This window comes from Natator depressus, chromosome 7 (assembly GCF_965152275.1).
Source record: "Natator depressus isolate rNatDep1 chromosome 7, rNatDep2.hap1, whole genome shotgun sequence".
Classification (NCBI taxonomy): Eukaryota; Metazoa; Chordata; order Testudines; family Cheloniidae; genus Natator; species Natator depressus.
Window position 1 is genome coordinate 25,478,168 of NC_134240.1, and position 17,563 is coordinate 25,495,730.

At 36.6% G+C, this 17,563-nt stretch overlaps 1 protein-coding gene across 5 annotated transcripts in view; it reads left to right on the forward strand.

Moving 5' to 3' along the window:
* ARHGEF3 (Rho guanine nucleotide exchange factor 3) overlaps positions 1-17,563 on the forward strand; it is a 317,845-nt gene that overhangs the window by 280,160 nt on the left and 20,122 nt on the right. For all 5 annotated transcript variants that reach the window (XM_074957735.1, XM_074957739.1, XM_074957736.1 and 2 more), the window contains 5 exons: positions 2,118-2,180; positions 2,517-2,613; positions 2,708-2,784; positions 10,209-10,466; positions 15,286-15,456. In XM_074957735.1, coding sequence (XP_074813836.1) covers positions 2,118-2,180; positions 2,517-2,613; positions 2,708-2,784; positions 10,209-10,466; positions 15,286-15,456 — 666 coding nt within the window. The remainder of the gene's footprint in view (positions 1-2,117; positions 2,181-2,516; positions 2,614-2,707; positions 2,785-10,208; positions 10,467-15,285; positions 15,457-17,563) is intronic.

Here is a 17,563-nt window from a genome sequence, read left to right on the forward strand (position 1 = left end):
ACCTAGAAATAACTCTAGCGCTCCATTTCCAAGGTATATATATTATCATTTTGTGTTAGGCCAATTGCCCCTAAACTCCAGCAAATGTAGATATCAAGGATTTTTCAATTCTACAAACACTTTCAGCTGTAACATTCAAGTTTATAATATAAACTTTCCCAGAACACTTGAGTCATAACAGTAACCTCCGACAGTCTCTCTTGCAGGTTTTAACAAAGTGCAAGAATTCATAGGAAATACCTTTTAAAAATTGAGAACTTTGAAGGACACGTTGAAAAATAGAGTAATGAACTTGTTTGTATAGAATAAACATTCTGTTTCGTTTTAGGGCAAAATCCTCAATCCTGCTCTCAGCCCAAATAAATATGTGGGGAATTTCAAAGGGGAGTTCTGTTCTATATAGGTTCTTACATTGTACTCATCATCATGGTATCTGAGTTCCTTGCAGTAGCATATTAAGCAATGTGACTAACATTTGTCATGAGTTTGTTTTCTCATCCTCTCTCTGGAGGGAAAAGTACATGCAGTGAAGTATTTTGTTTTGGATTTTTTAAATAACACGTTGCTATATATTTGTTAGGAAAGGTCAAAGAAATGTACCTTGCACTTCAAGCAGAAGATGGTGTGGTTTATGATGATGGTCTTTAGTTTCTGTGGGAGTTCATCCCACGGTTTTGGGCTGGTGCCTGAAAAAGCTTTGTCTCCTACACAGATGAGCTTTACCGTTTTATTGTAAAAAGTTCTCTTGTGCCAGAGGAGCAAAGTTTTCACCACAGTCTTCATCCTACAACTTAACTTTCTCTTTTACATTTCCTGGGCCCAGGCCGTTAAACTTGAACTTCATCTAGTATTCTGTGAGACGCAAGCATTGGGAGCAGAGGACAGGTTTGATGTGTTGTGGTAGTCATTGCTGCTGAGGAAACATGCCGCAGCATTATGTACCAGTTGGAGTTTCCTAAGTACTGAAAGCTTTATGCCTACGAATACCGTATTCCTATGGTGCACCTGGAAGGTTACAAAGGTGTAAGTAACATAGGTTAGGTTATTTTTTTACCAGGAAGGGGGACAGTCCCCTGGCCCAACCAGAAATGGAAGAAAGTACATTTGTATAGGGAAGGAATGCTTTCTTTCAAGCTATGGAGTAGAAATGGAGCTGCTCTGCAGAAGCTGCTGCAGCTTCATGGTTGCAGTGATCCTTCTGTGACAAATGCCAGTTAACCAACTTGGGGCAGATCATCAAATGGTTAAAATTGTTGAGCTGTGACCATTTCTATCTGCAAAGGATCTGCCATCATGGTCTATAAAATACAAAACTTCTAAAATATTTTTTAAATCCTGATTTTTGTGTGTTAATAGTTGACAAACTTGTTTAGTGAACAGAATTGTTTACGTTAATATTTTTGCACTAATGCTCTATCCCCAGAATATCTGAATCATATAACTTAATTTTTACTATGCTTGGTTAGAATTGGATCATATTTAAGTTAATTGGATACTGTCATTGGTAAGATATTGCACTGGAAGCATGCATAACATTAAATTGCTATTTATTTCTAATAATAAAATGCAAAACTCACTTCATAAGAAGTGGTTAGTATGAGGAGAAAGTCCCACAGAGCTATGTTTTCTTCAAGGAAAAAATACTGTGCCAAATTAAAAGTACTTTTAATACCACCTATACATTTAAAGGAACCCCAACATTTGTTCCATTAGACAGTCTGAAACCTTTTGCCAACTATGTTTTTTTTAAAAAACCCAGACACAAAACTGTCTCCTAATTAGCTGTATAATCAGCAATTATTTTACCAGCAATAGTTGATATAGTTTAGTTACATCAAATATCATAACATATAAGATGGCCTCCTGGATTGGAAATATGTCAAACCAAAAACTGTACTTGTGTAACTTTTTCAGACAAGAAATGTTTCATGAGAAGTCTTGCAAGAACGTCTTTAAAAGTAATGCTTAGCAAGTGGTTGATTTTTATAGATTTATTTCTTCAACTAGATTTAGGAAGAAAATGTACCTCTGCATTAATACAGCTGTTCAGAATATAACAGCAACTTTTAAAGTTGAGTACAATTTAAATAAGAAATTTATTATGTCCTTTTTTACAGGCTATCTTTGAACTTTCCCAGGGAGAAGAAGACTTGATAGAAGACTTAAAGTTAGCAAAAAAGGTATTTATATAAATAAATGATACAAAAATTGTTTTTTGCCTTTAACCCCTCCTGCAGGCCCCCCCCCCCACTTTTTTTTATAGTAGATTCAATAGTAGCAACTGACATCTAGTTAAGGTTGAAAAACAACTAGTACAATCCCTGTTTTTACACTCTTAACATTCTGAAACATTCAAATTTTTGAGTGCGTTTTTTCTAATCGGTATCTAACACAAAGTGTGCTTGTGAAAATTTGAATAAAATACTATCAGCCACTTTAGAGTTATGGGAGGATTTAAGAGCTGTCTCTAATTTCTTAGATATCAAATATATGCTAAAGTTTGCTTGTTTTTGCAGGCTTATCATGACCCTATGCTTAAACTCTCCATAATGACAGAGCAAGAATTAAACCAAATTTTTGGAACACTGGACTCTCTAATCCCGCTACATGAAGGTATAATTTCATGCAATGAATTATGATGATTCTGTGCTCATTTATACTTAGCATGTTCAGCAAGTGAATTTTTATTTTATTTTATTTTGATCAGATCTCCTTAGGCGGCTTCAGGAGGTCAGGAAACCTGATGGATCTACTGAGCATGTTGGTCATATCCTTGTGGCCTGGGTAAAGCTGATTTTCTAATAAATTTTGAAGTTAATTTGTAACTGTTTCATTGGTTTGTATCTTTTATCAGACCATTTATCTTTTATATTGAGTATCTCTTCAAAAGTATTTCAAGTCTTAATTTTTAAAGAGACAGTTGGCTAATAAGAATGGAAATACAATCAAATTAGGAACATTTCCCCTAAATTATCTGACTTGTCATTTCAAATTTAGAAAAGGGTGTGTTTCAAAGCCCTAGTTGTTTTAGTGATAAGCAGTGTTAAAAGCACTTTAAGTAAAAATCATGTTCCAGAGTAGAGCTACACTGATTTATGCCACCTGAGGATCTGACATGACCCCATGTTTATATGGAAAGATACAGAACCTTTCTTTTGTAAGGGTTTAGATGGACAGTTTATTTTATAGTATAAAGAAAGTGATTTTATAATCAGCAGAAAATAGGTTTTGCAGTTTTCAAGGCAATAGCCAGTGGAAGATATTTGGCAGCCCTTTTCAAAACACTGGGCTATTAAGAGTCAGAAATGTGTGCATCTGTGTGTGTAATGAAACTAGTTAATAACTGTTGGTGAGTGACAAAAATGTACCCTGGTTTTCTTGGAGTAAAATAATTATGAAATTTGTTTGTTTTGTATTTAAACTTCAGCTTGTCCAAATATAGTTAGAGGTAATTTGAATTTAGAAGATTTTATGTATATTCATGTATAAAAATAAAGCTCTTTAGCTGAATTACCACTAAAGTGCCAAAGGCCCAGATTCACAAAGGTACTTAGGCACCTAAGTCCCAGTTTTAGGCTGACTGTGATCCACAAAATCCCCTCTGGGATGCTACCTTGGTCATTTTCTAAACTAACTCAGTGCCTAAATTTTCAGTGTAAAAATTCTCTAGACACCTAAATTCTTGTCTCTGGGGATGCACACTGCTGCTGATGCCTTTTAGGTGTCAGGATGCCTATCTCTCATCTAATCCCCAATGTGATAAACAGGTGCTCTTCTTCCTATCTTTCCCCAATCTGGCACGTACTCGGAGGCTGCCAACTAGATTGTATCCCAATCAAAAGGTGGGGAGGAGGTGCTGCCCGTGTATTCACCTGGATTGTTGAAGACCCAGGTTCAGTTCTCCCCTCTGCCTGGAGGGGCGGGGGCGGGAGAGGAAGAGGATATGAATGAGAGGAGATCCCCAATGGTGTGCTCTAACCACTGAGCTATAGAATATTCTGATATGGGGCTCCCTCAGTCTCTCCTCCTTGAAGCTGTTCCACTCTTTATAAATACTTAGTCACTGGGCCAGAGAGAGAGAGACTCTAATCCAGTAGTTAGGGCAACCACCTGGGTTGTGGGAGACTCAGGATCCAGTCCCCCTGCTCCAATGACTCTCTTTTTAGATACTGTGAAATAGCTTCAATATGACAAATGAGGGTGCCCCACACGTGAATATCCCATAGTTTGGTGATTAGGGTACCTGTTTCTCCCCGTTCATTTTATAGGAAACCTGGGTGCCTAACTCAGGCTTTGTGGATTGCAGTGTTGTTCCTCTGTGGATCCACGCCTAAGCGCCCTAACCCTGTGGTACCTTATTGAGCCTCTCAGCTCTCTGTAACTGGGGGATCCAGCTCAGCAGACTCTGAAGGTCTTTTGTGCTTTCCTTGGTGCAGACTTCAAAGCTGAACTAGTTGCCCTGGTTATCAAATCCTTGATTAGTCAAAGGTTTCAGGTGCTTCCCTCCCTACCCACCTGAAAAGACTTTATATAACTGAGATTGTGTTTTATACAGCTGGAACCAGTACCAAAATCATAAAATAGCCAAAGAGGTTTGGAAAAGCTTGTGGTAAACATTTGAGACTGTTGGACCCTTATGCAAACCAGAGTACTAAATCTTTTGAAGCTTCGTAATCGATAGGTGATATACAGTAATTCAAAAATAGTCTGTAAAAGTCCCTGTCATCTTTTGATCGTCTTGATTTCTTTAGCTTGGGTACCTTGACTGTTTATCTTAAAATTGTGGGTAAAATTTTCCTAAGCACCTAAGTGACTTAGGAGCCAAAATCATGCTGTACAAATTTTACCATGTGTCAAGAACAAACTAATAATGCTCCATATAGTATACATCTTCACATCTAACACACAAAATCCATTTTGTTTTTTAAATACAGCTAGCATTAAGGTTTGCTTTTAAGTACAGATGTCTTCACCACTGTTCCCTCTAAGCTGTGCGTGTGTGTGCGCGCACACAGATCCTAAACCCCGTGCACACGGCGAAACACCACGTGCACAACAATTTGCACAGAAGAAATTTTTTGCACACACGGCCTGTCAAAAATGAGAGGGAACACTGGTCTTTACGCTAGTAGGAACTGCGGACCAAGTAGTATAATTTGATTGGATTCTGGTCGTCTTAACAGAACAAAATAAACATCTTAGAAGCTTTTGAATGGGAATATTAAAAGCTGTTCAGCCATGAAATATTTATACCAAAAAGGCCCCCTTTAAACAAGAAACCCTTTGAGATGAGGGTGACCCTTGCTATTCCTTTTGACCTCAAATGAATCACTTACTTCATATCTTGAAAGCCTGTAAACAGATGAGTGATTATTTTTCTTCACCGAGCCATCTTTTTTTTTTAAATGTGGCTATTTCCAACTGTTTTAGTTAAATGAATTTTCAATTAAGTTTTTAATTATTTCCAGCAATTTAACTTGATTTCAAGTGGGTGATGGAGAGATGGACACAACACTCACAGTGACTTGTTTGAGAGAATGAAACTTTTTAAAAATGTTACAATGGACACAAGTAATTTGGATACATTCAAAATACTTAGCAGTTGAATTTTGAGATGAAATATTATTCATAAGGATTGGAAGAAACATCACATAGTGAACAACCAAAATGTTTTTATTCTCTTTAGTTTAGAATTATCAATTAGTTCTGGAGTATTGTAGTGAAGTCACAAATAAATTATAATTGATCACCCTGAATGAGTTAGAATCATGGGTTTGTTATTCATCCGTGTAGGTGGGGTGTTCAGATATGCAACCAAAAATTGAAGTTTCCAAGACTGGGCACATACATTCTCTCAACACTCCATTATAATGAAATGCACATTTATGTGTGCATAACTAGCCCAGACAGTTATGAGAATCATGCCTCAAAATATATTTTTTCCTTTTCTGCTGTTGCATCATTTTGTTTGTATAATTTCTGTAATTATAGTCCATATTTATACAGGAGGAAGACTATCACATTTTCCTGGTTCTCTAAATAATGGACAAAACAAACAACAAAAAAAGGCACCACATACCAACAATTAGTTTGTACACTGACTTTTCCTTTTTGCCTCATAAAAGTTTCTTTGCTTTAAACAGGCATATACAAATTTGTCTTTTGTATACATTTCATTTACTACAATATTTTGGAGAAATACTCTTTAGTATTTTCGTGCTCTATAAAATATGCTTTAGTTATATTGTCTTGTAAAAAGTAGCTTTTGCTTGACAGATTATTTTGATGTTGCCACCATCAGAGTAGGTTCATCTTGAAGAAACAGAGAGCTATTCAGAGTATGCAGAGAGAACAAGAAAACTGATCTAGTGTGAAAACAGGATTATAGGAGTTGTTGGTTACCTTGGCGATCAGGCAGCATGGTAACAAATGTATTGATACGAGTGGCAAATGGGCAGTGATGTGCTCAGGATTTTAGTTAATTTTGTGTCCATTACTTACTGCTAATTCCTTTTTTTGTAATGGAAATATTGAGCATTTACAGGGTTTTGATAAGGAGGAAGTGGAACCTAAATTAGCAGTGACTCACAGACAATTTTAATTTAATTAAAAAATATAAATTACAAATCAGCAAAGTAAGTAAACTTTGAAAAGCTGAACCAGGATATTTTTTAAGGATTAAGTGTAACATATTTCATAAAGCTATTTAATTTTCTCCTACTGAGAGGTTAGCGATTTAACTGGATCCTACTTCAGGTCGCTGTTCAGTAAGGTTCTTAAGTACATGCCTATCTTTAAGTATGTGAATAGTCCTACTGACTTCTAAGGGACTACTCACAGGTTTAAAGTTAGGCATTTGCTTATGTACTTTGAGTCAAGGTATAAATTGGCCAATAACATTTTCAAATGACTATTGTTTACAGTACTTATGTTAACATGAAGAAAATAATAGCCTTTTTTGAACTTTCATAATACATTTTAGCATGACTTTCTTTAGGAACTGTAAAAATGCCTTCATTGGTTTTCAAAGTAAAAAGTATAAAAATATAAACAAGTTATTTCAGTTTTGCTTTTAGCTGCTTCACTATGCTCATTTTCAATGAGAAACATGAGAAGTAAAATATCAAAGAAATGTTAAAATATTAGAAGTACAATTATGATTTTATTGCACACCGTGTAGCTTTTTCTATTACATGTAAAATCTAACCTCTCTAATACATAGTGAATCATTTTTGGTCAGTGATGTGCAGAAAGAGTGGAGTATTTAAAAATGCACACAAATTAAGATGGAGTTAATTTTGGAACTTTTGTTAATTTATTAGTACTCAAAGTTGAAAACACCATTTTATTTGTAGAGCTTCAGCTAATATCACCTGAGACAAGAAGGAAAGGAACTAACAGAGCTTAAATTTAATGTCAGTGATCTTGTTTGTAAAGAATGTAACTGATAGAACTCGTCAGGGAACACTATCCTTTGACTTGGAGGAAAACAAAGGGAATGGAAAAAATATTACTGGCAGGTTTTTGGTTTTATTTTTTTTGTACTTACAGCACAAATTTGGCAGCCAAATCAAATCAGGCCTGTTGAGTAATCATGGTTGATAAATGTGGTGTTGCACCCCAGGAATCCAGTCTGAAGAGTAGGAGAATGGAAGGATTCCACCCCAGCCTTGGGCTTCTCACCCCGAGGGGTTGCACTTAGAGATTAAGCGGGGTCCAAGATGCATTCAGTTCTGAACAATAAGCCTCAGAAGAGGAGGTGCTGGGACAAAATGATAAATTTAAAAAGCAGTGAGTTGCCAGGCCCAAATGTTATACAGTCAAGAGTTTTGATGGAGCTTAAGAGTGAAGTCACTGAGCAGCTAACAACAAATCTGCCTTTTTTTCTAATTAAAAAACAAAACATAACAGCTAGTATACCAGAGTATTTGAGAGCAGGAGATCTTCTTGTATTTGAAAGTGGTTCTAGGGGGTGATCCAGGAAATTACAGCCAATAAACTTCACATATGTACTTGGTAAATTGGTCAAAAATATAATTAAATTAAAAAACAAAAGAAAATGAAAATACTTGGAAAATTCTGATATGATAGGGAGCATGGTTTCTGCAAAGGAAAATCATGCCTCACTAATCTATTACAATTCTTTGAATGTTTCAGAGTGGTGGATAAAGGAGAACTAGTTGGCATAATTTAGTTAGAATTTCCACAAACCTTTAACAAGGTCCCTCACAAGAGATTATCAAAAAAGCTATCATGGGGAGAGAGTAAGTACTATCATAGATCAAAAACTCTGTTAGAAAAGACAGAGTAGGAATTAAGAGTCACTTTTCACATAGCAAAAGTTTAACAGTGGTGTGCTTCATGGTTCTATATTAGAACTAGCATTGCTTGATATACTAATGATCCGGAAAAAGGATTGCGCAGTCAGGTGCCAAAAGCTGCAGATGTTACACATTTAGGGTAGTCAAGTCCACAAAAGACTGTTTGGAAATTCAGAGGGCACTAACCAAACCAGGTGAACGCACAGCCCAATGGTAGATGAAATTTAAGTGTTGATAAATGCAAAGCAATGCACATTGGAGGGAAAAAATGAACTACTCCTATACTTTACATGTTTCTAAATTCAACAGTATCAACTCAGGACAAGGACCTGGGCATTGTTGTGGACAGCTCAATTAAACATCTCTTCTCAGTGTGCAACCGTGGTCAAAAAGTGAACAAAATGTTAGGATACATAAGGAAGAGCATGTAGAATAATATGGAAAATATAATTTAAATATAAATGCAATGATTCACCACCTTGAATAACGTGCAGTATTGGTTACCCCATTTCAAAAAGGTTATTGCAGAATTAGAGGAGATATAGAGGAAGGCAATGAGAATTATTAGGAATATGGAAAAACTCTCTTGAGTAGAGTTTAAAAAGAGTAACGATAGACTAGAGACTAATGGGGGGGGAAACAATAACATATAATAATGGATGATATAAAGGAGGTAGATCGGGAGATTCAATTGTTCAGGTCTCCTAACAAAAGAACAAGAGGACATTTAATTAAATTGAAAACCAGCAAATTCAAAACTGATAAAAAAATTTAAAAAATTTTTTTCTCACAACTCCTAATCAGACTGAAATTTATTGCCACAGGATGCCACTGAACCAAGAACTGAGCAACATTCAAAGCAGAATTGGGCATTTATATAGATAACAATATCAACATTTAATATAGTTAATTCTAAAATTTTTTAAAGTGATAGAAAACCTAATCCTTTATGCCAATCTCTAATAGAGAGTCGGATGAGACTTTCATGGTGAGTAGATTCTACCACACCTACCTTCTGTGGGGTATCTTGTATCTTCTTCTGAAGAGTCTGTGGTGGCCGTTGCCAGAGACTTAAATGGACCACAGGTCTGTTCCAATGTGCCAATTCCTTGCTTCCTATGGAAATGCTACAAAAATTTACCAAGCACTACCACCATTTATTTTTGTTCAAATCTTCACAACCGGTCACATTTGGCAGTGATCTTTTTCTTCATGATGAAGTCTGGTCAGTATTTTGCTGGGGAAACCTCCAACAGAAGTCCAGGTGGTGTGGGAAATGTTTCAGTAAGTAAAGTCCAGATCGAAAGGACTATTTGGGATGACTGAGAGGGAACCCACAGGACTGAAAAGCCCAGAGGCTAGGTCTTCCATGCAAAAGCATTGAGCCTCCTCACTATCTCCTGGTTCTCTCTGGCTGACTAGTAGTGTCTCCACAGAGCCTCTTCCTACCTGCCGCTACTCCAGGAGCCCTTTTCATTGGGGAGACTCCCCAACAGGAACCTGCTGAATTAATGCTTAAGGGGTGATGAAGGAACAATGGTGAGGACTATGTACAAAAGAATTTGCAAATTAGGAGTTAGCACGGTATCATGGCCAAATCCAAACTCCAGGTACTTTAATTTCTGCCTTATCTAATGATTTACAGGAATAACTGTAGAATGATTTATCTTGCTGCAGGGGAAATTTAGTAATTGGGGAAGATATACCTTGTAAACGTTATCTAACTCCCATTTTTACTAATGAGCTATGGTTCAACACCAAGGAGAGAGACCTCTAAATCAACTTTAAAATATCTGAAGCAGAGAGTGATTTTTTGTATAGCACACAGCCCTTCTGCTTTCAGTTTTACAGCTTATAGTTTCAAAATACATTTTTCTCTTTCCTCAGTTACCTTGCCTAAACTCATATGATAGCTACTGCAGTAATCAAGTAGCAGCCAAAGCCTTATTGGACCACAAGAAACAGGATCACAGGGTGCAAGACTTCCTACAGCGCTGCTTAGAGTCTCCTTTCAGCCGCAAACTGGACCTCTGGAATTTCCTTGACATCCCAAGAAGTCGCCTAGTGAAATACCCACTGCTGCTCAGAGAAATTTTGAGGCATACTCCAAATGATCATCCAGATCAACAGCACCTTGAAGAAGCAGTAAGTTTTTTGTAACAAATTTTATAGCATTTAGCTTCAACTCTGACGGGTGTTCCATAAAACTAATTCTAAACTAATGAATGGAGTGTCTAAATATGTAGATTTTTCTGAAAATGTAATTAGGCCATATGGCTGTTAAAGTGACATCCAGAAAGGGTAGATTGTTTTCTCCCTGGAATAGCAGCTTCAGCTTCTCCATATCAGTTGTACTGGGGTGTTGGAGCCACTGCATCAATGTAAGGGCCTAATCCAGAGGACACTGGAAATCAATGGAAAGACTCCCAGTAACTTCAGTGGACTTTGGATCAAGCTCTAAATGCTGACATGCAGCCCATTCTCTGGACATCTCTTGATCATCTTTTCTTAATGTGGCCTTCCATGCAGGTTTACAGAGGCCCAATGTGGAGACTCCCTCTTAACTGCCTCCTCATTCCCAGCTTTTAGGGGGTTGTAGAAGCACTCCTGTTCAGCCAGATTGATTACCTGAACAGTCTCCATACCCAGGTGAATTTCACCCACAGAAATTGTATTGAAAAAGATATGGTTTGAGCTGGCCTCTATTCCATGTTTTATTCTGATCAGTGTATGTGGTATGAAATAAAAACAGATGAAGTGAGGTGAATTCAAAGCATATCTTTTTAAAGGAAAGGTCCTGACTGACATGTTGACAGACTTCCCTCCCCTTTGCCCTTTCTTTGGGAGTATGGCATGAAAGTCACAACATAGCTAGTAAGATGTATTATGCAACAAATTTGTTTGAAATAAACCATTTTGCATCCTTTGCAGTTTTTTTTAAACATCCCAGGCGTAATTATTACAAATTAAATGGAACTACATTTAATTAAAAGTTCTATCATTATCAGAATTCATTATTAGCCTTAGTTGTAAGTAGAGCTTGTAGATTTTAACAGTTACTTGCTGAAAAATTCAGGGGCTATTTTTTTGACAATGTAATATTTCGTAAGACACCACAGAATATGCATCTGCTATCACTATGCTACTTGTTACCCAAATGCCTTGCCCAGCTCTACTCCTTAATGTAAAACTGATCAGCTATGATGCAAAATTTAGAGCCTCGATATGTGGAGTTTACATGCAGATTTAAGTTTTAATCTACATGCTTTACAATGTGTGCTTTTTTCCCCTATAAATTTCTCTTTAAATCAAAAACTACTAGAAACCTTAATTAAACAGTTCTGATTCTTTATTTCAAGTTTTTGTTTTGTCTCTAGCCAATGTCTGATAAAATACCTTCTCATGTCAAAATGCTTCCTTTCCAGGAATGATATATTTGCTAGCAGTTTTAACAGTATATAATCAGGATAATTTTTCTTGGTATTACAGTGATTTCATATAGTTTTGCAATAACCTGTTTAATCAGAGTAGTGTTTATCTTTGAAATGATGTATGTCACAAACTGTACAGTTGCCAAGTTAAATTCAGGACAAATAATTACTAAATGTTATCTCCTAAAACTGTTAGGTATATAAAATAAATTTGTGCTCCCATCTGGAAATATGCTCTGCCAGTTAATCCCTGGTGTATTTCTATTAGAATTGATAGAATTAATTTGGGAAAGAATCTTCAAAAAGAACCATACATTATGCACATTCTACAGATTCTGAATGGCTGAAAGCGATATGCAGCCAATCTGTTCAAAGGGATTTACATAATTGTACGATTATTTACCAGTGACCCTAGAATGAGTGGTAAAATTCCAGTTGGCTACAGCTGTTAGCTCTCCCTGTTTGCATGCCCATAACTCAAGCAGGATGAATCAATTAGTAACAAATTTACTTACTGAATAGTGTATCTTCTATTGAAGAACTGATTACAAGCTGCTTGCTAAATACTCAAAGTGGGCTGTAGCCCACTAAAGCTTATGCTCTAATAAATTTGTTGGTCTCTAAGGTGCCTCAAATTTATTAGTGCATTACCTCATGGAACACTTTCTCCGCATGTTGTGAATAGTTGCACTTCAATATTTGCATTGTGTTGATGTAATTTGTCTCTGGTTGAATGAAATTCACTAATAGTGTGAATTTTTAGTAAACTGAAATTTTGTTTTGACATTAAGTATTTGAGTTTAAAATTTGGTTTTTGCAAGTAGTCAGGCTAGTGATACTTGTGCTCGAATGTTTCCAGAAAATGCAGATGATTGTGAATACAGTCTAAAAATTTATTTTCTAATTTGAGTGAATATTTCCTCCAAAACTTTCTTCATTATTAGCTAATTTCTACCTAAAAGAATCATGGCCACCTGGACTTGTAATCCCCTTCCCACGCTGTCATCACATATAACACCAGATAGTGAATACAATTAAATTTTAAAAGGGATTGCTCTTAGTGGGGTAGTTTGACAAAGATCTAACCTTCAAGCAGTGAAGAGAGAAATTGAAAAGATTTTGGATGGGGTGGGTGACTGGGTGAGGATTGCATCAGAAATTTAGGTAGCCAAATAAACATGTTTTGTTTTGCGCATATGGCTGAGGAGTTCTCAAGACAATAGCTAATCCCTGGAGAATGCAGAACACAGGAAAAAGTGAGAGGGAACACATTTAAATATAAATGTATTCTTTTATCTAGATAATAATCATATCCTGTGTTAATGAACTCCTCAGCTTTGACCACAGAGTTTATTTAGCCAGGGAGGACATGGTTATATTACAAAACAGAAGCACCTTGAAGCTGTTAGTTGGGAAAAGGACAGAACCAGACTGCAAGCCAAAGACATAATAAATCCATACATGCAAAATGGTATTTGTAGGGAAATTTACCATGGTGTTGTGGAAGATACTACTTTTGTCATTTCTGAAGACAATAATCTCAAGTTTTATGAAGGTGGCATATTGTACTTTAACACATGCAACCCCTCCTCACCCAATGCAAACAACACACTAGTAAATGAGTGTTGTATTGCATTGTCGTGACAACCGATGGCAATTATGGAGAGAGAAAATTATGGGCTGTGTGAGCCCTTATCTTAATGTACTTGAAATTAGGATTGTAATAATTTGTAGAAGGTTCTTTTGCTGTACAGAAGTATAGTGATTATGAGGTAGCAGTTATGAGGCAGTAACAAAAACCTAAGCTCCCTGTAAAATCTCTTATCTAACATGAAAGTTCAAAGGTTAGATTTCAGCAGACAGGATTTCATTTGGAGATGATGAAGCAGTTTCTTTAGCACAGGAAAAGTCAAATCCACTAAAGTCCAGAGAGCCTACCCAGCACCTTTTTCATATTTCATTTGATATTGTAGTTACTGACCTTGCATATTAACTTTACTAGCCTTTGTGTTTCACAGAGGTCAAGTTGTATAAGGGTACTGATGGCTGCTGTTCTCAAAAGTTCTAGAGGATAATGTATCTGAAACTGCCTGATATGATATTGCTGTAGGTTGTTTTGAGTCTCAACACAAATTTGATTAGTTGTTTATGGCTTCCTTGGGATCTTTGTCTACCCAGTACTTTTCAACTCCCACAAGTGTAGACGCAATAATTGAAATTAGACTTTTAACTGATAGAACATGCAAGTATCAGAACAATAAAATACAATTAATTTGCCTTTATTCCCTTAACAAATGTAATTTTTATAACTGGCACAAATTTAGTGAGAAAAGCCAGTCTAATATTTTACTAATAGTACCACAGTACTTAGTCACCTGCTCTTAGCACCTAGAAATGATGCTAAGCGAGGAGAAATGAATTTATTCCTAACTGCTAATCTCTTATGTGACCTTGGGCAAAACACAGCCTTTCTGTACTCAGTTCTCCATTTGTAATATGGGAATAATAAATAGTTTTTATTATACTGCCCACAAAGTAACAGAAAAATACTCATGATCCTGATCCTCCAAACATACATGCTCAAGTATAACGTTATTCGTGTAAATAGTCTCATTTAAGCCAATACAAATACTCACGTGAGTAAAGTTATGCATAAAGTGTTGTAGGATTAAGGCCTTAATTTCTTCTGCTGTATGTTGTTTGGTACAAAATAGAAGATTATGAATGTGATTTTTATATTATTTAAATATACATATAGGCTGTTTATTTGGTACAAGCAGGCATGTACATAGTGTGTGTGTGCATGCATACATTTACGGTAGAACCTCAGAGTTACGAACTAACTGGTCAACCATACACCTCATTTGGAATCCGAAGTATGCAGTCAGGCAGCAGCAGAGACCAAAAAAGCAAATACAGTACTACGTTAAACGTAAACTTCTAAAAAATAAAAGGAAAGTTTTAAATTTCTTTTTGACAAAGTAAGGAAACTGTTTCTGTGCTTGCTTCATTCAAATTAACATGGTTAAAAGCAGCATTTTCTTCTGCATAGTACAAGTTTCAAAGCTGTATTAAGTCAATGTTCAGTTGTAAACTTTTGAAAGAACAACCAAAATGTTTCGTTCAGAGTTACGAACATTAAGAACAACTTCTATTTCCAAGGCGTTCGTAACTCTGAGGTTCTACTGTAAACAAATTTTAGTTGAATAAAAAATGCATTTGCTTTCACAGTTAAATCTGTTTACCTTCATTCTAAACATTTAGGGCTGATATCAAGAAGCAAGCTTCAGATTTCAAAGAGGCAAAGTGTTAGAAACAAACACACTGTTGTCTGCTCCATTCTGGCTCTCACATTCATACCTTACACTTGAAACCTTTCAAACAAGATCACTATAAGACTGACTAAGAAATATGAAATGCTTTGTGAAGTAAAGTGACTTTTCCTCTTATCTTCTTACAATTAAGAATGAGTGTGAAAGGCCCATCTGATGGAAGTTCAGGTATTTTCATTCCTCTTTGTTCTTTTTCCATAGATAAATATAATTCAGGGTATAGTTGCAGAAATCAACATAAAGACGGGTGAATCTGAGTGCCAATATTACAAAGAGAGGCTCATTTATCTTGAAGAAGGCCAAAAGGACGCACTGATCGATAATGCACGTGTTGTGTGTTGTCACGGTGAACTAAAGAACAACAGGGGAGCGGTAAGGAGTAAATTTTTTTATCACTATATACTTTAAGATAAGGTATCTTCAGTGCTATGGTGTTACAAGTTGGGGTAGAGAGGATATAGCATTGGTTCAATTTTGACAGAGAGGAAGGTGGTTGGGACCATTGTGTTATGCAGGATCCTATTCTGTGAGATTCTATCCCTTCATGGTGGCCTTTAGGAACACGGGTGAATTCCACAGTGTCACACTGTATTTAAATCCCTAGAAAATAGCTCACTCATCTTCTGGACTGCTACAGTTACATCTATTTGTAGAAGAGATTAGATTTGATCCCACTGTCACTAAAGTTAATGAGAGAAGGATCAAGCCCTAGATGTGGAAATATGAAATGGTGGTCCCAGCTCATGTGGACCATTTGTGTTTTGCACTAGGAAGGCTCTGGGAGAATTGCCACTTGATTGGCTGGGGATAACTGCTTTTCTTTAAAAGAAAGGGGAAATTGCAGATACCTTTTTATACTTCCTGTAGAAAAGATATGCAGTACTTACCAGAGTGCTGCATGGATAGTCTGATATGCAAAAATTGTCCACGGATGTGGATATCCGTGGATTTGTAGGGCTCTGTTAACACCTCCACAGGTCACTGTGTACCAGTGGTTCAGGGCTATGCCGTACCCCCTTCTCCGCTCCAGGCAGGGAGGCTACAATCCTGGGCCCTCATGTGCAGCACTGCCTTCCCAGTCAGGGGCTCAGACATCCCTATGCAGCCGCGGCAGTTCTAGTGCACGCAGCACTTAGCTCACTATGCAGGAGCACATGGTCATGTTCTTTTTTGTAAGTTATAGTTTACCTTCTCCATCCAAGCAATCTGGAGATTACAACTCCCAAAATGCCCAGCGGGCTAATGCCACATATTGCAGCCCATTGCTGCATGATTCAGAGAGCCAAGTTGGAGCTTGAGGTCTGGGTGACAGCCAGTCCATTTGGGTGAGTGTGTGCTGCACAGCCCTGTGTGGATGCAAATTTTGTATCCAAATCTGAGCTGCGAGCTGCAAAAAAGGTCCATGGATATCCGCAGATTTGTAGGACTCTACTTGTAGCCAAATATTTAAACCAAATTTGCTTAAGTCTCTTGAACTAGGAAGAAAGATTGGTGAAGTTTTGTGCAACTTTTTGCTTTTATCCTTGAAATGTCAAAATAGGACCCAACTAATTTTAATTACATTTCAAGTATTAGTATGGTGTTTTTAATCAGCTTGCAAATAGCTTTAGTCTTTAATGATAATATGCAAATTATGAATTTAACATGCTAAACATGAATTAATGTCCATGAATTGCATTATAAACTGCTTAAATTTAGCTCTTCTTGACTGAATACTAGAGGTGTATTTCTGAAATGCAACCCACAGTAGTTAAGTTAACATGTAACAGAGGAAGCATTAGCTCTGAGGCTCTGTCTAAACTACAGTTTTTCACCATGACTTTATAACCAGTTAGAGACATGGTCACTTTAATCTGTCACAAGTAACATGGTTTAGTTTGTGTCTATGCAGAAGCCTTTCTACATTGATTGTCATAGAAAGAAACCTGTAAATCTAATAAACATGTGCAACTGAAAATATATTGACTTGATAAATATTAACCATTACAACATACACATTAGATTACTGCCAGATGCATGCACAGGGAAAATTTATACTGTGTATGTGCCTCTCCTGAAGTATATTGCACCTATAAATATGTCTAAATTGATATTGGGTGGGGGGTGAATTCTGCCTCAAATTTAGATTAATCTGTCTTTATGTGCATGCATTTGACTGGTAGTCTAAAATATGCAGGTTTTAATAGGGGGGTGGGAGGTAGTATAATTATGTACTAGATTCCGCTCTTGGGGGGGGGGAGGCATAATTCACCCTCATGTATTTACATCTTCAAATTAAGTCTTCATATGCAAGTCCTTGGCTGGTCGTTCAAAAATGCCCCAAATTAATCTTGTTCAAGTCAATATATCGCCAGTCATTTTATTAGAACTGTTGAAATTTAGTGGGTGTCATTATGTAAGTTTAACTGACATACTGAAGAGGCAGACTGTGCGTGTGTGGCAGGAACAGCAATTAATAAAAGGGTGTTAAGATGAAGCA